At 41.8% G+C, this 24160-nt stretch overlaps 1 protein-coding gene across 1 annotated transcript in view; it reads left to right on the top strand.

The window, feature by feature from the left end:
* STK39 (serine/threonine kinase 39) overlaps positions 1 to 24160 on the top strand; it is a 321280-nt gene that overhangs the window by 122599 nt on the left and 174521 nt on the right. Inside the window, exons 6-10 of the mRNA XM_070357864.1 lie at positions 791 to 900; positions 1168 to 1269; positions 3908 to 4041; positions 12712 to 12760; positions 12862 to 12927. Coding sequence (XP_070213965.1) covers positions 791 to 900; positions 1168 to 1269; positions 3908 to 4041; positions 12712 to 12760; positions 12862 to 12927 — 461 coding nt within the window. The remainder of the gene's footprint in view (positions 1 to 790; positions 901 to 1167; positions 1270 to 3907; positions 4042 to 12711; positions 12761 to 12861; positions 12928 to 24160) is intronic.

The following is a 24160-nucleotide window of genomic DNA, read 5'->3' as shown; positions in this document are numbered from 1 at the left end:
TCACGAGAAGAACTTCCAGTATATGATGGATATCAAGAAGAGTATTATTTCATTCTACAGACCTTTCTGTCTACACCTATGAAAATTATCCAGAAAGCACACATTGGGGAAAAAAACAATCTTTGCTGACTGGGCTTTTCGTTTGTGTTGATGGCCATATGTAGACAAACCTGGGCATGTTGGCTTTATGTATCTGGGTTTGTGGATTTGCCATTATGTTTTTGGCTAGAATGTTACAGAGCACTGTTCAAGCAAGGGCATGGGAATGTGGAAGTTGGATATTATTCATCCTTTATTTCAAAAAATAAATCCATTCCCCAAACATTGATGATGTATAGAGAGGCTAGAAAATAATCATAATAAAAGAACATAAAAAGAAACACATGCTGGTTTTACTGTCTTCAGTGTTATAAATGATTTTCTAAAATGAATCATAGCTAAAAGCTAAGATCCTTTTTCTAAAAGCTAAGATCCCTTGTAGTTAATTTAGGGCTTTGAGAAGGTGTTTATATTTTTACTGTAAACTTTTATGTTTGGTTAAGACTTGTGATGACTTTCTGGTAGAAAATATAACTTGATATGCTGAGCTTTTGGACTGGGCTTGCTGACCTGTGATGAGGGCATACTCTGAAGTGTAGGGAGCGGTAAGTGGCAGGAGTGCCCTGGTGTGTGGCTGAGACAACTCCATCACCATTGTGAGGCCCGCCAGGAATAGAGATGTTCATAAACTCAAAATTTATAAGCCATAATGTCTTATATAAAATAAGGGTGATTTTTTTTTCCCTTTCAGATTTTGGGGTAAGTGCTTTCTTAGCAACAGGGGGTGATGTTACCCGGAATAAAGTAAGAAAAACATTCGTTGGCACCCCGTGTTGGATGGCTCCTGAAGTCATGGAACAGGTAAAAAAAAAAAATAATAATAATAATGTTTTGATTGACACAGTATAGTTGTACATATCATTACTCCACTAACATTTCATTCAAATCAGTCGTTTTACTAGAATGAATCATGTAAGGTTTAATTCCCGATTGCTGAGCCTCAGCAAAGTAATATCAAAGTTGAGCACACAGAGCCGTGGACTTCTGACATAATGTTGAGCCCCCCGCCCCCATCATGTGTAACATGCCTGCCATGTAATTGTGTTTTTTTCCTGCTTCCTTTCTTAGGTGAGAGGCTATGACTTCAAGGCTGACATGTGGAGTTTTGGAATAACTGCCATCGAACTAGCCACAGGAGCAGCGCCTTATCACAAGTATCCTCCTATGAAAGTAATTACTCTCGGAAATAATATGTCGGGTTTGAAGGATGATTTAACAGAATCCATTCGCTAATTCTCTTTAACATAGTCATTTTTTCTGAGGCCCAAGGAGAATTAATGGAGGGATGCAGCTGAGTTAAATGCTGTCTGATGTTCTCAGTGGACAGAATGGAACAAAAGCAGCCTGGTCCCCAGCCCTGAAGCCTGCTTTACATTCATAGCACAGAGGAATGTGGTCAGATTGGCCGGTGGAGGCTGAGAGCTGTGACAAATGCTGGCCATTACTCTCTGAATGGTGGAATACCCCAGACTCCCCAAGAAAAATCTAAAAATAGATTATAGTGATATCATCTTTACAGAGGATTTCCAGATTTTCAGGCCTTTTTTTTTTTTTTTCCTTTTCCATGATCTATAACATTTCACTCTTGTTCTCATAGTGTCCTGTTGGTAATTCATCTGAAGTAAGGGAGCCCAGTGTTTTTAGGAACTAACATACATTTGGATACTACTTTTAGATTTTTTTGTTATTCTTTTAACTGGCCTACATCATCATTTCTGTTAGTTTTGAGGCGGTGGTATCAGGACTGTTTTATCCAACTGGATTTTGTCTTGAGGCTGAAATAGCTTGAGTGGAAATTATGAAGGTATTTTACAGAGAATATGGTGTATGTTTGTTTCAACTTTTTTCTAGGATTTTATTGGAAAAGCTTAGGAGGATTAGAAAAAAAACAAAGCAGGATTAAAAAAGTTAAATAATCTTACTGATTAAAAAGTTAATAACATTCTTGTTGGAGATAATGTTGAAGTACAAATAAATAAAGAAAACAGCCATCCATAATCTCATCAACCACAGATAACCCCTATTAAAATTGTAGCATAGTTCATTACATTGTTTTCTCTATACTTAATATACATATTTTTAATGTAAATAAGATTCAGGCATGTACACACCTGATTTTGTTAGCTGAAAATTTTTTTTTTTGGCAGGAATCTCTCTTTTATTTTTGATTGAAGTATAGTTGATTTACAATGTTATGTTAATTTCTGGTTAGTTTCTTTCTTTTTTTTTGCATTGATTGATTTTATTTTTAAACTTTACATAATTGTATTAGTTTTGCCAAATATCAAAATGAATCCGCCACAGGTATACATGTGTTCCCCATCCTGAACCCTCCTCCCTCCTCCCTCCCCATACCATCCCTCTGGGTCGTCCCAGTGCACTAGCCCCAAGCATCCAGTATCGTGCATCGAACATGGCCTGGCAACTCGTTTCTTACATGATATTTTACATGATACAGAGTGAAGTAAGCCAGAAGGAAAAACATCAATACAATATACTAATGCATATATATGGAATTTAGAAAGATGGTAACAATAACCCTGTGTACGAGACAGCAAAAGAGACATTGGTGTATAGAACAGTCTTATGGACTCTGGGAGAGGGAGAGGGTGGGAAGATTTGGGAGAAAGACATTGAAGCTGAAAATTTAAAATTGAGGTGTAAACAATGGAAGTGACCTTTCAGGGAAAAAGTACTGAAATAACTCTGAGGACTTTCCTTCTATCTGGTTTTTCTCTATTATTTTTTCTTAGGTCTTTTTTTTTTCCCCCTTACTTTTTAGTGTTTTCCACTTGAATCCATCACATTGCTAATCCCAGCCTGAAGTCCTGTAGGACTTCTTCAGATCTGACAGATTTTCCACTTTTCTTCGGGTTGCTATTATCCTCTACAAACAATAAACTGTCACTTTAATCCTTCATCTTTTCCCACGTCTGAAAGCACTTGAAGAGAGTCTTGGCTATACAGTATTTGCATAAATTAAGGCTGATTTATGCATTAATGAGTTTTTTTCATTTTATAGATCAATAGTTTGCTACAAAGTCTACTCTTTTTTTTTTTAAGCAAATAATTTTGACGTTAGTGTGAAAGAATGGAATTTTTTACCTTTCCGATGTGAAAACTGTATTTTCACTTAGTTTTGTCCCTTTCCAGAAGCAGCATGGCCTTTTCCTGGTTATGGGTTTTAGCAACTCCGTTGTATCCTGGCTATCTTTCAGTGTCTCTGTTTTGCCAAGCCGTTAAGCATTTCTGTATGTTTTTTCATTAAGAAAAAGAAGGAAATCGTGTGTTACCTCCTGGGATGTTGTGGATTTGTTTCTAAGGCTGGTAATGTGTTACAGAAGCCTTGAGCATGGGCAGTTCCTTACTTGGGAACAGCCTGTAAGCATGAACATTCCCTGCTGCTCTGGACCTCTCTCTTCCCCCTCCACCGCCCCCTTTCCCAGACAGAGCCCCTGTCTGCACTAAGCTGGTGCTGGAGCTGTGAGGCTACGTGCTCCCGCAGGCTGTGTGAGAACCAGTTCCCAGGAAGCTCTGCCCCGGCCCCTTTGGGAGATCACATTAACACATAGAGCAGATTTTGTAAGTTTTGTCAATGGAATAAGAAAAAAGGTTAAAGGGCACGTGAACAGCTTTGCAAAGGGAACTGAATACTTTGAATATACATTTCTTAGAAAATGAAAATCATGGGGAAGCACTTAATGTGTACCTACTGGAGGAGGGTCTTTGAGACTTTGATGAAGAAAACTCAGTTGTAGCAAGCAATGCCTGTCCTGAGATCATGTCTTCCCACTTGTTTCTGCTGCAGGTGTTGATGTTGACTTTGCAAAATGATCCACCCACTTTGGAAACGGGAGTAGAGGATAAGGAGATGATGAAAAAGTATGGCAAGTCCTTCAGAAAGTTACTTTCACTGTGTCTTCAGAAGGATCCCTCCAAAAGGTATGTCGAACGGAGTGACAAGTGAGTGGCCATGGCTGGGTGGAGTCCTGACGAAGCATGGTTTGTGGATGGGGAAAAGGCTGTGCCCGGATGGGACTTCTAGTTCAAGGAGATCCAGCTCTGGTCCCCGAATTTCCATTCAGCCTATTAGTAGAAGCTGGGATCTGAAAGGGACAGAAGTGAGCGAGGACCAGGGAGAGACAGAGGGAAATTTTCAGTGTTAATAAGATTGGCTGTGCTTGTTAGGTGTGGGCTCTGTCAGCAAAGGAAATGAAGTAAAACAGAAATCAGAAGCAGTTGGCAGCGGCACATTCAGAAGCTGAGCTAATATTCTGCACTGTGTAGGTTGAGCTGACCTCTCAGGATTTGAATATCCTGCCAGCTCCAGTCTAAACCAGGCAGAGCTATTGAATTTTGCATGAGCTTCCTTTGAGTTGCAGAACAAGTTGTTTGTGCTGTTTTAAAAGATTATCAGTAAAGAAGATTAACATTTTTACATTCAAAAGATTAATCATATAAACAGAAGCAAATGGTTTTAAATTAACTTTAGTATTTCCTCTTTAGTCTTGGGACTAAATACCCTGCACTGTGGTATGTCTGTTTTCTGAGTTTGTCTCTTCCTTCTCCCTTTCTGTGATTTTGAAATATCCTGAGTAGTGAAGAGTAGAGCCCAGTGTCCTTTGTCACTTAGAGAAGGTTCATGACAGGAAGGGAGCACACTCCTTCGCTGAATAGCCTCCCTTTGTGGTGCTTGGCTGTGTGTGGCTTTGTCCTCACACACCGTTAAATGGATTACACACCTGTGGAGGCTGCTGAGAAGTTTCTGGCTACCCTCATCCATCCAGCACTCTGATTTGATACTCATATTCCAAAATGTCGAAACTGGCTTCTCTTCTGGAACTTTCTTTTTCAGGGCAGGGCCTGCTTTTCGAAGGATTCCTTCATTTTTAAGTTCTTGGTGAAACTTGAGCCTTTGCTTTTACACAGTGATCTACTGTTTGAGTTGGCTACCTTTCTCTAGAATAAACACACGTTGCATTATGTTACCTGTTCTTTGCAGTGACTTCTTTACGTTCACTGAATTTGCCTTGAAAGAAGAAAAGGACAGTGAAAGTTGCTCAGTCGTATCCGACTCTTTGTGACCCCATGGACTACTTAGTCCATGGAATTCTCTAGACAAGACTAATGGAGTGGGTAGCCTGTCCCTTCTCCAGGGGATCTTCCCAACCCTGGAATCGAACCCAGGTCTCCTGCATTGCAGGCAAATTTTTTATCAGCTGAGCCACAAGGGAAGCCCAAGAATACTGGAGTGGATCTCTATCCCTTCTCTAGCAACTCTTCACAGCCCAGGAATCAAACTGGGGTCTCCTGCATTGCAGGTGGCTTCTTTACCAACCGAGCTACCGGGGAAGCCCTTGAACTTGCCTTGAAGCTTCTCTCTGCAGTCACCTTTCTCTTGAAGCCAGGTTCAAAGACTCTGCTGTTAAGCATCTTGAAATCATTTATTGTAACAGGGATGCAAGGCTTGCTTACTTTCTTCTTGTATTTGGTGTCATCTGCAAATGTAAGTTTTATCTGCAAATGTAAGTTTTTGGCAAGGAAAACAGAACTTGATCCTGCAAACCCAGTGAGAGAAGAACTTGTCCTCCCCTTTAGCACTAGATTATAACTGATGGTCTTTGTGATTCTTAGTTGAGACCCCACCTAGTGGTAGTGATAGGTAATCACAATTCCAGCTATGTTGATAAAAGATTCTGGAGGGTAGAATTGTTGGGCTTCCCAGGTGGCTCAGTGGTAAAGAATCCTCATTCCAATGCAGAAGACACGTGTTTGATCTCTGATCAGGAGGATCCTCTGGAGGAAGAAATTTGGCAGTCCACTCCAGTATTTTTGCCTCGATAGTCCCATGGACAGAGGAGCCTGGCAGGCTACAGTCCATGGAGTCACAGAAAGTCAGACAAAACTGAGCGACTGAACATACACACAATTGTTAGTGTACTTACTGATATGAAAATATATCCCTTTAGGAGACTCATAATTTTGTCAAAATAGACCATCATACTTTATATTTAACATTCCATCTATTTTTCTCAATAATCTTGAGTGTTTCCAGGTTTAATTTGTTATATGAACTCAAATGTCAGGTTCCCATCACCCCACTAAACAATAACAACAAAACTGTTAGAAAAGACATGTACAGCAGATATTCAAAACGTCTTTCCCTCAAAGTACTCTCTTAGTAACGGTATTGATTTACAAAGTATGAATAGTTTAAGGACTTTTTAAAAGGTATTTTTCTCTATGACAATCTTCTCACTGTTGTACAACTGTCCTCTATAACAGAGTATTATTGGTGCATAAACTTCCCAGGTATTTCATTCTTGTAATGAAAAAAACACAGTGTAGGAAGTTTGGGTAAAAATGATTTGGGAGATGTGAGGGTAGAAAAAAACAGTATTATGATAGGATGCAATTAAAATACATATTCATGACTGAATTAATAAGTAAACATTTAATTGTTGTGCAAGTCTGAAAGTGTGAATATTTCCTGTCTTCTCTGCCTTTGCTTATATTGTCCAAATATTTTTCCTCTTCTCCTCTCCCCTTTCCACCTGTCTTTCACCACTTAGTTCAAAGGCCCCATATTCTCAAAGTTAGATACATTTGGGTGAGAGTCCTAGCCCTTCTTCCTCATCATCTGTATGCCTCAGTTTCCTTGTCTGTAAAATGGGCTTAATAACATCAGGTCATAGTGTTGCTATGGGGATGGAACAAGATAATGCATTTAAAGCAGAGAACACAGTGCCTGAGTATTTCTAAGTATTCATGAAATTGGGATTACCATTTTCTTTCTTTCTTCATTATTTACCTGTCTTTTCCTGACCAGCGGAGTCATTGCAACTTCTGGTTTCCTACTTCCTATTTGAAGATATGTCTCTTGTAGCACTTACTGCACTATGTAGATTAATTGACTTACATATCCAGTTTCCTCATGAGTTCCTTAGGTTTTTAGAAGGAGAGTCTGTGTGTCTCATCTTTCTGTCTCTCTGTCTTTCTGTCCACAGTGACTGGTCTGCATTACATACTCAGTGGTATTTCTTGAACACCTGGAAGCAATGGGGAGCTTGCAGTTTGGGGATGATTTAGACTCACTGAAAAGAATTTCAGAGCCAAACCAGATTGTAGTGGGTTGAGAGAGGGGTGAAGGCAGGAATTTTGATCCTTATATTTATTTCTGTTGCCAGCATATAGATCCTCTGCTTGTGGTCTAAAAGCAGTTAACTGGTACCAACACCTTGGTTTTACTGAGTGCCTTTTTTTAGCAATGAGTGAAAACATATCACTGGGTAACAGTGACCAGACGGAATCATTGCAGTGTGAGAGCCCTCAGGCTAGCTGAGAAGGAGCTGTGCTTTCTGTCAACCTCAAGAACTCTTGGAACTTCCCATTGCCTGAGAGCTGGGTGTCAGAGTTCTTTGCCTCATCCAAGTCTGTGCCCTGCATTTGCATAGACAAAGATTTGCTTGTATTTGCATAGCAGAACATTTTGCTATTCTTAAAAAAATCCTTTCTCTTAGAGGCTACATATTTTATATGGATGGCAACTATAAAAATAACTAGCATTTTTTGGGCACATTTTTCCATCCACAAAGGAGTGGATGTTGCATAGATGAATCCATTGGAAGCAAATAAAACTTAAATATTTCTTTGGGAGTGGGGGCAGGGTGAGAAATACAGCTCTGCCGGAGGTGAATGTATTGTTAGAAGTTAAAATACAAATTTTCAGAACTATTTAAACTGTATCATATTCATCCTGAATCCTTTGAACATTATTTTAAGTCTTGGTGGACTTTGGCTTATCCACATGTATTTGAATCCTTTAAGGGATTTTCTTCTGAGAATGTTGCTGCTTGCAGACTCCTTCTGCATTGTTTTTAAGGATTTAAAATTGAATCATTATTCAAAGCCTGGGACATCATTACAGTTGCTGGTATAGCAATTTAGCATTTCTTGTAATATGCTGTTTGCTTGTAATATTGTATTGCTTGATAATTGTTAGTGGCCTTGTAAGACATAACAATGCTTGCAGAATTCTTTCTACTGTAGTACTCGGCTAAGAGGCAGGCAGCATTGATGGTTCCTGCATTAACCCTGCACTGGTCATTTCCATGGGCTTCCCAGGTGGCTCAGCGGTCAAGAATCCGCCTGCCAATATAGGAGATGTGGGTTTGATCCCTGGATTGGGAAGATCCCCTGGAGAATGAAATGGCAGCCCACTCCAGTATTCTTGCCTGGGAAATCCAATGGATAGAGGAGCCTGGCAGGCTGCAGTCCATGGGGTCGCAAAGAGTTGGACACGACTGAGCACGCACACATAGTAATCTCTATAACATAAGCCCAAAACGTGAAAACCCTAAAATCAAATGGGCAACGTGCATCTTGATTTTTCTCATACCTTCCCTCACTTTCTTCCCTTCCTCATTTTCATCATTCCTCCTACTTTTCCAAACTTTTTATGGAGGCAGTTTGACATATGTAGAATTCAACTCCAAAGGGATCTGCTATTTAGCTGTTCTCTTTTATAGAGTCAGGGTTACCTATTATTTAAATATTAATCCTGTTAAAAAAGGAGTGTGGCTTTTTAAACGACTTCTCATTTCTCATGTCACTGTGCTTCTGTGTCTGTTGATGAAGTTAAGAGTAGAGCTCAGAGAACAGAGTTTTCTCTTCAGCATGCTTTTCCCCTTGACAGTCTTGATGACCTCAGAAATGACCTTGCTGGGGAAGGAAACACAGTCCCAGGCCTGTATCTCCAGGTTGTTGTTGTTGTTCAGTCACTCAGTCATGTCCAGTGCTTTGCAACCCCGTATTGTAGGCTCCTCTGTCCTCCACTTCTGGAGTTTGCTCCGATTCCTGTCCTTTGAGTTGGTGATGCCATCTAAGCATCTCATCCTCTGCAGCCTCCTTCTGCTTTTGCCTTCCTTCATCTCCAGGTATATCTGGCATTTCCCAGCCTTCTCTTTACATGGGTCCTACACTTGACCTTGGTAAGCTAAAGCGAGGAGGTGGGGGTTTAGGGGAGAAAGAAAGGAAGGCATTTGTGACTTTGCTCCTCAGTGCCTCCATCGCACGCAGATACACCTCTTTCCTTTTGTTTCTTGTTAGCCTGAGTCTTGTCTTCATTACATCATTCTCCTGTTCTCTACTATATTGAATAGATGCTTAGAATTTGGTGCTAACTCTAGTTCCAGAAGTTGTAGTTTGGTGCTCAGATGTCTAGTAACATCACTTTTACCCTGTATTTGATTCTGGCATGAAATTGAGCTGTAGCAGTTTTGTGGTCTGTGTTAGGCTTTGGGGCTATGAAAAAATGAACACTGTGTGGTCCCTTCCTTGGAAGGGCTTGTAACCTAGTGAGGTGGAGCAGGGAGATACAGAAACAGATAATTGCAAAATGAGTGTGGGTGGATTGGTGTGTGAGCAATGAATTCTACTTGTAGGAGCTGGGAGAAGTATCTTTGAAGATGGATGCCGTTTAAATGGGTTCTTGATGGATAAGCAAGGGTGTGCCAGTTGGTTACAAACAATTCTGAAGCACAGCAGTGTGCTTTGCCATGAAAGAGCAAGGCGTGGGTGAGACCGTCACTGTGTTTGGAGGATAAGTTGGTGTGGGGCATGATTGGAAGTGAGGCTGGAGGAGTTGGGATCTCAGGACACTAAAATCCTTTAGGAGGGATAAGAAAATATTTTTGCTTAGAAGCCAGCTAGGGAGCAGTGTGGATGGTGGGTTGGAATGAGGAAGAGAGAAGTGGCAGAGAGACCAGCCAGGAGACTGTGTCAAAACAGTAATGACCAGAAAAAAAATGAGAGTGTTAGTGGCTCAGTCGTGTTCGACTCTCTGTGACGCTATGGACTGTAGCCTGCCAGGCTCCTCTGTCCATGGAGTTTTCCAGGCAAGAACACTGGAGTGGGTAGCCGTTCTCTTCTCCAGGGAATTTTCCCAACCCCAGGATCCAACCCAGGTCTCCCACACGGCAGACAGATTCTTTACCATCCGAGCCACCAGGGAAGCCCTTTGACCAGAGAGAGTGGAGGCTTTCAACCAAAAGAGTAGCCTTGAGCTCCTTCATCATCTTAATTTTCTTAGGTTTCTTTTCTTTTCACTTTGAAAAATTAAATCTAGGTTATTTTGTACGTGTCTTGGTTTTTGAAATTTGGTTTCACAGCGTAAGTTGCCAAACATACCCAGTCCCTTGTGTAATGGTTCTGAATGTTCTCTCAGTAGCCGTCTCCTTCCCACAGACACAACCCATGTGTTAGGATGTTCTGACCATCCTCTCCCTGCCCGACAGCATAGTCTCTTATCTGGCAGATTGTAAGCCGACGAGGGTGGTGTTTATGCCTGTCATCGTCATCAGAGTGTGCCTAGTATTAGCATGATACCTGACAAATAGCAGGTGTTCGTTGCATACTTACTGAGAGAGTGAAAGGATGAATTTGCAGTTGCTGAAAGCAAAAAACTCTACCAGTGATCTCTTAAAAGTAGTCTACGTTAAAAAAAAAAAAAAAAAAAAGCAACCAAAGTTAAATCACTTGAGTTATCCTTTTTAGTTCTAGTTGCCTGGTAAGCAAAGAACAGAAACAAGGTCCAAGGTAAAAATTGCTGAATTTGAATCGACTTGCCAAGGACTATGGAACACAGAATGTAAAGTGTGGCCCGCCTGTCATGTAGACCTTTGTTTACTCAAAGAAATTAGCAATTAGAGGCTGCTGGTTGCAATGGCTATGGCCGTTTGGGGTTCTTTATTAGGTACTTGTAACCAGTGTTCCACTTGAAATTGAGGAAAAGCACAGTAACAATTTAAAGAGAAAATGTCTTTGCACAGAAATGCAGTCTATGGCCCCTGTAGACTGTCACAGTTCACCATTGCACCGAACGACGTTCCCTAATTCTTTTGTATGCTGGGTCCCTGGAAACATTTTAGTGGGGCTTCCTGGTTCAGAGCCCTGGTTTCCAGTCTCTTCAAGTGTGAGGGCTCCCTGTAAACTTGGATTCCATAGTCTTAGGCACTTCAACAATCACTGCCTGAGAAGAGACCTAATGATACTCAGTCAGGCTTCCTTCCCCCCTCCCAGTTTTTTATTATGAAAAATTTAAAACATACAGAAAAGATGATAAAATAACAGTGTTTACGTCTTTGTAAACTCCTAGATTCAACAATTATTCACCTTTCTCATATCTGCTGTCCCTATTTATCTAAATTTTATTGGCTGAACAGAAAATAAGGAACAAACTTACGACGTCAGCATGCGTTTCCTCCAAATAAAGACACATTCCTCCATCACCAAAATACTTTTCCACGCTGAAGTAAATGAACAGAAATTTCCTAAAATTGTCCGCTGCCTAGCACATTCACCCATCTCTGTTTCTCAATGTCTCTTGTAGCTTCTTCTCCTCTTAAAATTCAAAACTCAGGAGAGGGTCACACGTTGATTTTAGTTTTATGTTTAAATCTGTTTTCATCTAAAACAGTCCCCTCACGCCTCCCCTTTTCTTCTACGACACCAGCATTTTTAAGAGAGGAGCCCAGTTATTTTGCTGTCTGTCTGTCCTCTAGGTTTATGTGATTCTTCCTGTATGCCTGCAGGACCTGTTGATGAAGGGAGTGGTTCTTTGTGGAAGAGTGCCAGTTATTTAATGTAGAAGGAATGATAGAAGTAGAAAAATCAGTGTCCTGCCACCTCCAATGAAATAATTATTTAAGGCAAAGATGCTACAACCAGCAGGTGAAAGATTCTCCAGGACAGGATATGCATATCATGGCAAAGTATTATCTAACAGAAAACTTGCTGGTTGCAGTGGGGCAGACTTACCTTGGAGAGATCTCGGGCCTGGGGACCAAGTGGTTCAACATAACATCTGTCCCAGTGAAATAACCTATCATCATGTGCCTCCCAGTGCTGCAGTAATTACAATGTGCATCATCTATGAAGTGTTCTTCCCCCAAATACTTGTGTCAGCCTAGCCAGTCCTTTAGACCCAACTGTCAGTTTATGGAAAATACAGGACAGAGAAACAAGTGACACATGAGGAAACAATCAGACTAGTCTCGTAATGCTTTTAAGTGACTTTGCATTCTATTAGTCACTGTCACATTTATGTTTCCTTGAAAAACAGTAGTCCAAGTACACTTTAGACAGGGTGACTCGGTGGGTGGATAGAGCCTGTACGCATGCGTGGTCCCCTTGCAGCCACCGCCGCTCATGGAGAATCGTAGAACACTGTGGACATAGTTTCCTTGATAGGGTCACACTGCCGCTTGTCCTGCTTCTGAATAATACAGGGATTTAGCTCACGGACGTGTCAGTCTGCCACCTTTTAGAAACCCTGCATTCACTTAGTGAAGTGTGAGGATGGAGGATGGAAAGCTGATCATGCCCCACATATTTAACTTACAGGAGTGTGTGTGTTTTGCAGTCGAGGTGTTTGAAAAGAACTGGAAAATCGGCGCCAGTTTATTTGGTGCCGGCTTACGATGAATTTAGTCTGTGGTGTGCTATTCCTGAAACTGGTCTTCCAGAAAGACTCTAGGATTAGGTTGTTTCATCAAGGCAGTGTCTTTATTGAGTGGTCATTGTTTCAACTCTAATTTATTATTGATCTTTCAGGCCCACAGCAGCAGAACTTTTAAAATGCAAATTCTTCCAGAAAGCCAAGGTAACATGCTTAAAAACCCAAGTAAATCTGCTATTTTTAAATCACTATGAATTTCAGTGTATCATATTTGATGTCAAACATTGGGAATATTTGTTTTGCAGAACAGAGAGTACCTGATTGAAAAGCTGCTTACAAGAACACCAGACATAGCCCAAAGAGCCAAAAAGGTAAGTGCCATGAGCACTCTGGCCCCAGTGGGAGCCTCTCCCGCACCCAGGGAAGTGGAGCCTGTAGAAGAATAAGAAAAAAGATTTCCACATAGTCAGGGTGTGTATTTAGAGATTACTGGGTTAGTGATTACTCAGATAACTGCATTTTGCCTTTTGGTTACCTCAGGCTGCAGCTATGTGTTTGGGTGTAGAAACAATGTGAAACTCAAAATGATTTCATTTTTCCATTTATTGGCTTTGCTTAAAGAAGTTCGGAGGGGAGGGGCTTGTGTTGAGACTAAAACACTGGAGAGGTAAAATATCTTTGAATATCTTTTTTGGGGGGTGGATTTTACCAAAGATGAACAGTCATTTGTAATCAGCTTGAAATGACAAAATGAAAAACAAAACTTTCATTTTTAATGGTTATTTTGAATATCTGAGTGACATAGTTTCTTTTCTCATAAAAGACCTTGATTTTTTCTGTAGTCTATGCTATGTTAACTAAATTATGTTAATAATTACCTAAAAAACTGGATTTAAAATTTTTTTAAAAATGGTATGTATGTGTGAGTGTATTTATGTTTGACCCAGAGTTTTTCTTGCTTGTAATGACAGATTTTATTATGGTATGAAACTTAACAAAATTTAACCTCAGATTTGATTTGGTTTAGTTTGATTTTAAAATTGTATTAGATATTTAAATTTAAAATATTGATGTAGGCACAGATTTAGAAAGGGGAAGGTTCTTTTTATTTCCTTTTTACAATTAATACTTACAGGGGAAGTTGACATGAATCTAAGTTGTCTGCTCTGTAAATAAAATTGGCCAAGAAATACATGCATGAGAGGTTGCATCTCAGGATACCTAAGTGTTAGTAACTTGGACTGTTAACGTCTAGACACTGCTTTTTCTAAATCACTGGGTATGAAATACATTTAGCTGATGCTTTCAAATTGCTTTAAATATTAGATTTTAAAATAGACTTCAAGAAATGACCCATCTTGTGCGGGTATCTGAGCCCGTCTCCTAGACCTGCAGAATTCTTTGGAATGGGCTGGTTCTCAGGCTGTGAGTCTGGGCAGGTGATGGGGGATCACTATCCTGACTGTGGAGATGTGAACCAGGGCTGGTCTCTGGGATGGCTCTGAAGGAAAAGTGAAAATTTAGCAATATTCCATCAGAGTGACTGGAAAAGGCAATGGCACCCCATTCCAGTACTCTTGCCTGGGAAATCCCATGGATGGAGGAGCCTGGTAGGTTGCAGTCCATGGGGTCGCTGAGGGTCAGACACGACTGAGCGACTTTGCTTTCATTTATTACTTTCATGCATTGGAGAAGGAAATGGCAACCCATTCCAATTTTCTTGCCTGGAGAATCCCAGGGACAGGGGAGCCTGGTGGGCTACCGTCTATGGGGTTGCACAGAGTCAGACACGACTGACGTGACTTAGCAGCAGCAGCATCAGAGTGAGACCTCCCAAGGGGCAGCATAGAGAAGCCAGAGCTTCAGTTTGAGGCAACAGAAAGTCGAGAGTACCCACCAGAGTGCGGGGACTCCGTCCAGAACGCTTAAGGAGGTGCCTGGAGTGTTTGCCTGGGGTGTTGGGGTCTAGCATGGGGTCCTCTGATCAGATAACTAGAATGTCAGCCACAGGTGAAGAAAGCTGTTAGAAAGCCACTACCTTTCACAGTGTGTGCCCCCAAAGGCCTTTGCTTCGGTTTCCCTCTGATCTCATCCTGTAGCTGCTCCCAGAAGGGCTTTCCCAAGCCTGCGTCCTGCCCAGGCCTCCCCCTCCGGCCTCCAGCTCGGCTCCTTATACAGCGTGTTTCCCCTCCCAGACCGCACCTGCCTGTGTTTGGTGCTACTCCCTGAGCCGCCTGACCTCAGGACCCTGGGCTGCTTTTTGTATCAGACGCCACCTTCTTTGTCTTCTGAGTCCTCTCCATGTTTCCCTCTGCACCGTTTCTTGGAATGTTTCCTCCTGTTTTTAATTGAACATTTGCTGTAGATTTCTGTTAATAACTACTCTCCTACACCCATTCCACCTTGGGCACTAGTGCAAGATTAACTGTCTAAGCATGTCACTTAATTGCTCAAACGTGATTTCCAAAATTAAACAAAAGCAAATAAATGGGGGGAAACAAGTTGCCTATCAAATAAAGTGCAAGCTCCTTAGCCTTAAATTCATGGCACCATTTCAACTTCCTGCCTTATACCATTGACCCTTGAACAGCACGCCAGCCCTCTGTGCAGTCTCAAATCTGAGCGTTAATTTATAGTTTGCCCTCGGTGTATATGGTTCCTCTGTACCTGCAGATTCACTGAATTGTGGATTGTGTTGTACTGTAGTGAACACTGAAAAAAATCCATATGTGAATGGACTTGCACATCAAACTTGTGTTGTTTAAGAGTCAACTCTATTGTATACCAAACTTAAAGCACCTCTAGTTCTTACTACATAACCCGTACTTTCCTTTGACACTCCATCAGCAAAGACTGTTCAGGCTGTCACTTCCCTTTTTTTAAAATTTAGATTACATATTGTTACATATTATTGTGCTGTGCATTCCAAATTTCATTTTGAATGTATCTTAAATAACAAAGAGCTCCTTTTGGGAGATGATTTTCCAACCATGTCTTCTGCCCTTTTGTTTGCTCCTTGATCTGAGACTTAAACCTCAGGGCTTGTCTTTCATTCCTTTGAAAGGAAAATGGCCACACATTTCAAAGTCACACAGAATGTGAATTAGTTCTTTAAACATCATAATAGAAAAGAGAAGGGCCCCATAGTAATGTTATTCTGACTCTCCAGCTTCATTACGTTGGCTGTTTTCCTGTCATAATTCTCGTTTTACAGTGTAAGTTGGTTCTCAACTACACGCCATTCCTTGCCCGTAGGTTCCATGGCAGGTATGCCAACCAGGACAGCATCCATCAGAATGCGTGTCTTGTTCATAGTAAGTGCCCACAAGTGTTTGTTGACTCAGTGAATGCATGCTTCAGTGGGCCAAGGAAAAGCCATTTGAAACTCGTTTGTCACTCTCTTGAACCTCTCACATGCTTGGCATATACTTGTTCCTGGGCTTCCTGTTAATAATAAACCACCCTCCTTCTCCTGGGCTCGTGATGTTGATGAGCATCCCTGCTGTTCCTCATTCGAAACCCTCATGTGGGCGTGGCCACTAGGAAGTAAATACTATTTTAATCACTATGTGAATTGAAAACCCTTGTGGTAAGATGACTCTTTACATGTAGGTTCTTAAAGTGTTTAAGTAAATGTAATTTAAAATCGATACAGAGGAGCCGCTAGTGCTCTCTGTGTTACTCTTTCTTGGACTTGTCTTGATTGGCATCTTCTCAGCGGTCTCCCTTCCTGTGTGCTGTGGTGCCCCTAGTTAACTGTACTCTAGTTTCTTGGTTGGGGATATGTTCCTCACAGGCTACTCTTTGTTAGTCCCTTGATTTTTGTCTCCTCAGTTTGTTGTTTTTAAAACAGAAACAGTTCATTGATATACCAGTGTTTACATGACAACTGGGTGTGTTGACCAAGCTTTGGACATTTTGAGAACCAAGCTGTTTGAAATTCGTTGTCATAAACCATAATCTCTGCTGCTCCTCCCTTATGGTAATCCAAGTTAAGAGCTGTTTTTCAATACGTGTTTTTCTGTAACATGAACAACCCTCATATTTAAGAGAGAGAGGGACTGGTATTGTAGCTGCCCTTAGGACTGCCCATGGAGCCCATCAATGCAGTCTTTTGATGTGAAAGAAAGAGGCTTCTCATATTCATGATTGCCCCAAATGTGAAGCATTCGTTGAGAGCCACATAATTCCACGTGGGTAGGTGATCTTGTCTGCGTCCAGAATGACTCCTCTAAATCAGGAAAAGCACATTAAAAAATAGAGACAGACCAGTGCGTCTTCTCTGGTAATTTAGTGACATAAAATGATTTTGTTTTTTTGGATGTAAAAGTAACTTCAGAAATTAAGGATATTTGTTTTTGTTTTTTTCCCCTGGAGGCAGAGTATTTGGTCCATTCAAGGTTCTTTTGCTGAAAGGTAGTGTTGTTCAGAAATCAGTTTTATTTATTTATTTATGTCTGTGTTGGATCTTTGTTGCTGCCTGTGGGCTTTCTCTAGGTGCAGGGGCCTCTGGTTGCAGAGCATAGTCTCTAGGTGTTCGGGCTCAGTAGCTGTGGTGCATGGGCTCAGTTGCCTCATGGCATGTGGAATCTTCCCAGGCCGGGGATCCAACCTGTGTCCCCTGCATTGGCAGGCAGATTCCTAACCACTGGACCACCAGGAAAGTGCTTAATTTTCTTTCACCTTGATTTTTCTGTCTATGAAATGGAAATTCTTTCTGACCTCAGGAATGTGGAGAAGGGGTAATGAGAGATTTGGTGTTTCTGGACCATCAGTTCAGTTCAGTTCAGTCGCTCAGTCGTGTCTGACTCTTTGCGACCCCATGAATCGTAGCACGCCAGGCCTCCCTGTCCATCACCAACTCCCGGAGTTCACTCAGACTCACGTCCATCGAGTCAGTGATGCCATCCAGCCATCTCATCCTCTGTCGTCCCCTTCTCCTCCTGCCCCCAATCTCTCCCAGCATCAGGGTCTTTTCCAATGAGTCAACTCTTCCCATGAGGTGGCCAAAGTACTGAAGTTTCAGCTTTATCGTCATTCCTTCTAAAGAAACCCCAGGGCTGATCTCTTTTAGAATGGACTGGTTGGATCTCCTTGCAGTCCAAGGGACTCTCAAGAGTCTTCAACACCACAGTTCAAAAGCATCAATTCTTCGGCGCTCAGCCTTCTTCACAGTCCAACTCTCACATCCATACATGACCACAGGAAAAACCATAGCCTTGACTAGACGAACCTTTGTTGGCAAAGTAATGTCTCTGCTTTTTAATATGCTGTCTAGGTTCGTCATAACTTTCCTTCCAAGGAGTAAGCATCTTTTAATTTCATGGCTGCAGTCACCATCTACAATGATTTTGGAGCCCAAAAAAATAAAGTCTGACACTGTTTCCACTGTTTTCCCATCTATTTCCCATGAAGTGATGGGACCGGATGCCATGATCTTCATTTTCTGAATGTTGAGCTTTAAGCCAACTTTTTCACTGACCATAGGACACTGTAAATTCTAAATGAGAACATGCTAATAATGACCCAGGAGGACAGAGTAAGTGCAGCTGTATAACTTCTTAGCTTATTCCTTATCCTCGTGCATGAGAAGAAAAGGCTTTATTTTCTTCTCATGTGGCTTTTTTAGGGGCCTGTCTCCAGCTGTCTTTTGGTGTTTGAAAGCTTGGCCAAGTATTGTTCCATCATTAACATTCCTGGAATCGCTGGGTGGAAAAGGTGTAAATCATTCTGTTAGAATCAGATGCAGATGCTTAGAACTCTGTGCACTTCCTGCAGGAGCATCTGAGTATCAGAGTTGGCTGAAGTCTTTGCTTTATGTTTGTGAAATAAACCTTGGGTCCCCACACACTCACACTCATATTCATATACTTGGTGTGGCTAAAGCTCACTGATGGCAGGACAGGGGCACCCTGTCTAAATGCCAACTGCTTAGCTAAAAAGTATGTTGGCCAGAGAAGGGATGAAGTGGGGAAACAAAACACAGTGTATCTTTTTAATATGGTTGTCTGTGTTTTCATGGGGAGTAGACTCACTGGAGGATTTATGGTTTGAATTTTCTTAATTATGAAATTGAGAAGTTAAAAATGGTTAGTGATTATCAGGAGGAAGGGGGTATTTCATCACTACTACATTTGGGTGAAGCCCTTGTGAATTCAAAGAACTCGGATGGTGTTTGTGGGTACCGGAATTTGTTATATCAGGCTCTGAGATTGGTTTTATATTAATGACCCAAGGCTGTTGGCTCCATGTGGTCTTTCTGTGTATTTAGGAATCAGTAGGTAGGAATATTATAGTTCACATTTGAAACTTGACATGTATTGATAACTGGTACTGTTTTTACTTTTTATTTTGAAATAATTTCAGACTTACAAAAATGTTAGCAGAATAGTATAAACATTTCTCTCTATTTTCTCTCATGCTTTCTTTTGGAACGTTTCAAAGCTATAGACATGATGCCCTTTATCTTCAAATATACTTCAGTGTGTATTTTCTAAAAACAAGGACATTCTCTTATATCACAGTATGATTGTCAACATCAGGAGACTAACAGTGGTGCAAAACTATTACTTAATTTTCAGATCTCATATAAATTCTGCCAATGATAGTTTGCCTGGTGTAGGACCCAATCCAGGATCGTATAGTTTGATCTCTCCTTTAGTCTTCTTTAATCTGGAACAGTCTTTCTTTTTCTTTTACAACTGTGACACTTTTAAAGAGTAAGGACAGCTATTTTGTAGTTTGGGTTTGTCTGGTAATTCTTCATGATTAGATGCAGTGTGTGCATTTTTGATGGGACTATCTTGTAAGTGATGCCATGTTCCTCTTGGCGTATCATATTACAAGGCACATGATGTTGATTTAATCCTTTACTGGTGATGTTATCACGTGCTTAAGGAGCATCTGTCAGCTTCTTCACTGTAAACACAATTAGCTCTTAATAGGAAGGACGCATTAATATTACATTCCCTCTTTATATTAAACATTAAAAGGTAAAGTGAATATTTACTGGGTCGTTAGTCCTTTTTCGAGGAAACATTTCTGCTTTGTGGCATTGTGGTTGTACATTCAGAGGATATAAATGATAGGAGTTCTCTGTAATTTCCCAGCAGCCTTGCAGACAGTGAACATTGTGCTAGCATGTGGTGTTCAGATCGAGGTGAGTGGTGGCAATGGTGCTGCTCCAGCTTCTGTACCAGGTCTGGAAGCGGAAGCATTTGAATCGGTGTCCTTTGTTGGCTGTGCTGCCTGATCTTTCAGATGCAGCCAAGGACACTGACATGGTGCTGCCCTGGGGGTGAGAGGATCTGCCCAGGGAGTCTGGTGCTGCGTTTGACTCACACTGGGCGCTCCATTCAACAGTGGCTGCTGTGGATATCATGTATTGATAAATAAGGAGAATAATTCTTGTGGTTACCGCAGACAGGCAATTTAGAAATATGCAGTGAAACAGGAAGCAAGGAAAGAGGCCTTAAGGCAGGTAGGGGAGGAGGAGTGATGTGGGTGGCTGTTGCCATTGCTCTGGGTAGAATGGAGTAAGAGCCCACGGAGGCCTGCCAAAAGAAGGAAAGAATGACCGTCGTTATTTCATCGCCATTGTCCCAATGTTCTCTGCCTCATCAAGGCACTGGCAGTGGGTGCGGGCCAGGGCATCCCTCTCCACAGCAATCCCCTCCACTGTGTGAAGTGGGGGACTTGTTTGTGAAGAGCCTAAGAACACTAGGAATTAAATACACATAGAGCTGCTATCCTTTCACACCTGTTAGATTGCTTTCAGATATGCTTCCTTATGTATTTGAAACAATTGTGCTCCAAGACAGGTAGGCAGGGCAGGTGTTATTATGTACTGCGGAGGAATGCATGAGAGCTGAAAAGATTTGCTTAAAGTCGCATTGCTTAAACAGGCAATTCTTATTTCTGCTTCGGTGCTCTTTCCACTGAATTGTACCTCAGAAGAAAGAAGAAGGAAAGGGAGAGGATAGGAAGGAGATACAGATGGAGAGGGTGGGCAGGATTAAACAGCACAAATAGGAAAGGCAGGGGCTTCCCTGGTGGCTCAGATGGTAAAGAATTTGTCTGCAGTGCAAGAGACCTGGGTTTGATCACTGGGTCGGAAAGATCCCCTGGAGAAGGGAATGCCCACCCACTCCAGTATTCTTGCCTGGAGAATTCCATGGACAGAGGAACTTGGTGGGCTACAGTGCATGGGATCGCAAAGAGTCACACATAACTGAGTGACCAACACTTTGCTGTCAGGAAAAGCAGGCTGTTGGGGAGGCACAATTGTCATTCTCAGAGCCCACAGTCTGCTGTTTAATACACATGAAGGTGGTGCAGGGGGAGTCCATGCCATTCGTGGGCGCAGGGAGAACCCTGTAAATTTCATCGTAGGAATGTGGTGAGTTTGCCAGGGTTCTTGCAGATGTGGAGACAATAATGTGATAAAAGGGCTTTGGGGATTCTAAAGGGAAGAGAAATGGCTAGTAGGAGTTTGGTAGCATTAGCAGTTGTTAACACCTGCCAGAGGCTTAGTGTCTCATTCATAACATGGGGGAGGTAATAACAACCCACCTCAGGCTTTTGAGGACGAAATAAGGTAAGCATAGGAAGTGTATAGCACAATAGTTGGCACAAAATAGTAAATGACTCTATAAATCTAGTTATTATCATAATCATGGTAAATTTTATTATTTTTATAATCATATATATGGCTTTACTGGGCTTCCCTGGTGGCTCAGATGGTAAAAAAAATCTGCCTGCAATGCAGGAGACCCGGTTTTGATCCCTGGGTTGGGAAGATCCCCTGGAGAAGGAAATGGCAACCCACTCCAGTATCCTTTCCTGGAGAATTCCATGGACGGAGGAGCTTGGCAGGCTGTAATCCATGGGGTCTGGAAGAGTTGGACACGACTGAGCGACTAACATACACACACACACACACACACACACACACACACACACACACACACACGGCTTTACTATTACAGTTTTGTTATTTTAATATCACTGTTGCTTTTCTGTAACCTTTTTCACTCCGGCCGCTGGGGATACCACTGCTACCATTGCTGTTTCTGCTGCAGTAAGGGCTGCTGCCATCACAACCACTGCTGCCAACAATGGACACAGGGTGTGCAGACAGATAAAAGGATACAGTGCAGCCGTTGGGCTTGCCTTTCAGTGGGGAATATAGTGCCTGCATCACCAGACCTGGAAAACTCAGAGAGCAGCAGAGAACAAATACTTAAGGATATGGGTGTAGAATGTCCTACAAGAATAGAAAATGTCTTGGAGCTGGTCCCAGGGGGAACGTGGGAAAGGGAGAGAGGGGGACTCATACTTACTGTGGGTCTTCATGCAATGCAAAACCCTTGGTTTACATCTATCTCATTACTAAGTTCAGTTCAGTCGCTCAGTCGTGTCCGACTCTTTGCAGCCCCATGGACTGCAGCATGCCAGGCCTCCCTGTCCATCACCAACTCCCAGAGTTTACTCAGACTCATGTCCATTGAGTCCTTGTAATAATCAGTGAAGTCCTGAGTAACAGAATAGAGGTATAATATGTTAGATTATTACAGCTTTGTAAGAAAAAGCTATACATTTTGAAAAATGAATGAAAAAGAGCAACCAGGACCATAAATATCTCCTGGCTTGTGATTCTTCCGTTTGCAGACCTGAAAATTGAGACCTAGGTTGGTTGGGCCCTGACCAAGTTCATGCTGTCATATAGTAGCCAAGTCTGAAGCCAGGCTCCCAGTTTGCTACCATTTTGTCGCTTCTTTTAGTTGATAAAGAGGGAAAATGGGTCTGAATTTTTGTAAAATTGCTCCCCCACTTCTTGGAAGCTTATCATTAATTTATAAATGTTGAAATTTATACATTATCAAGAAACCAGAGAAGAAATTATGTGATTTCAAATACTTGATGGGTGGATGTTAGTTTTGTTCCAGGTCTGCCCAGTAGAGGGCAGCAGTAGGTTTTAATTCTGTGTGGTTATGAACTGCAGGCTGGTCCAGCTTGGTTGAAGGTCTCAGGTTTGGTCAGAATCGCTAAGTCTCTTCAGTCATGTCCGACTCTGTGTGACCCCATGGACTGCAGCCCACCAGGCTCCCCCGTCCCTGGGATTCTCCAGGAAAGAACACTGGAGTGGGTTGCCATTTCCTTCTCCAATGCATGAAAGTGAAAAGTGAAAGTGAAGTTGCTCAGTCGTGTCTGACTTAGCGACCCCATGGACTGCAGCCTACCAGGTTCCTCTGTCCATGGGGTTTTCTAGGCAAGAGTACTGGAGTGGGGTGCCATTGCCTTCAGAATAGAAGGATCTAAAGTATGTTAGGTCTCTTCTGAGCTACTAGGTACTAGTACTGAGTACTAGGCACCGCTATCAGATGGTTTTGTTTTGTTTTGTTTTTTATTGGGCAGGAGGTTGAAGGGTGATGGTTTAGGTATTTCTTGTTATTACCACTTCTCACTTTAAATTACATTTCCTGTTAACAAATCACAGTAATCTGACATGCATTTTATAAAACTCATCTCCAAAAGAAAAATCTCAGTTTTGAAGATGATTGTATTTTGTGGTCAAATTAATACAGTTCTGGGCGATGAAGAAATTTCCAGAAAGTTCAGTGGTCCCTGCAGTTCTCCTCAGAGCCAGATCAGTAAAGAAGGGGGAAGTCGAAGTGCATAACTGGGAAGAAGTGAACAGAACTCTGTGTGTGTCACCACATACATTGTGGATTTAACGTAAATACTCCTGATGATCTAAGTAGGTTTGAGGATGCATGTTCAATTACTGCTTTGTGTTTCTTTCTGTATTCCTCTTGTTTAAAAACAGCCATTATGTGAATATGGGCTGCCCAGGTGGCTCAGTGGTAAAGAATCCACCTGCCAAACAGGAGACCTGGGTTTGATCCCTGGGTTAGGAAGATCCCCTGGAGAAGGAAATGGCAGCCCACTGCAGTATTCTTGCTTGGGAAATCTCATGGATAGAGGAACCTGGCGGGCTGCAGTCCATGGTGTCTAAAAGAGTCAGACACAACGTAGGACCAAGCAACAGCGGCAGCAACTGGGAATTTATTGTATTGAGGAGCTCATGTTCACAGGGAGGAGATTGGTGATTGGGGGGTGTTACTTTTCCTATTTTAAAGCTGAAAGAACAGTTGGCCAAAGGTTACAGTTATTGATTTAACTGGACAGATGTTCCCAGAGTATAACGTCATTGTTTTCATTATTTAAAAAAATTTTAATTCGTTGCTTTTAGGCAGGTTAGAATGCAGTCTCTTTGGCCAGAAAAGTGCTTTAGGCCACTAGAGGGTGCCATCAGAATAGTTAATTTCCTCAGAATCTGGACAGGAATTGCTTCCCAGCGTGTAAAAACCCTTGTAGATGTTTTCCTTTTGCTCTATGCCTGATATAAGGAGCTTGACTGGTGTTTATGCTGTGAGTGAATTAGGCAGAGCGGAGGATAGAGCAAAAACGAAGAGGAAAAAGCATCATACATCACTTTCAGTTCAGTTGGTGAATTGAATTTAAAAATTCATACATTCTGGGTAAGTGGCCTCTTTCTGGTGACATTTGATTTAGAGCAGAGAGGATCCACTCTGGAAATTG

The sequence above is a fragment of the Bos mutus genome, chromosome 2, assembly GCF_027580195.1.
Source record: "Bos mutus isolate GX-2022 chromosome 2, NWIPB_WYAK_1.1, whole genome shotgun sequence".
Taxonomy (NCBI): domain Eukaryota; kingdom Metazoa; phylum Chordata; class Mammalia; order Artiodactyla; family Bovidae; genus Bos; species Bos mutus.
Note: the sequence above shows the minus strand (reverse complement) of the source record. Positions and strands in the feature narration are given on the sequence as shown.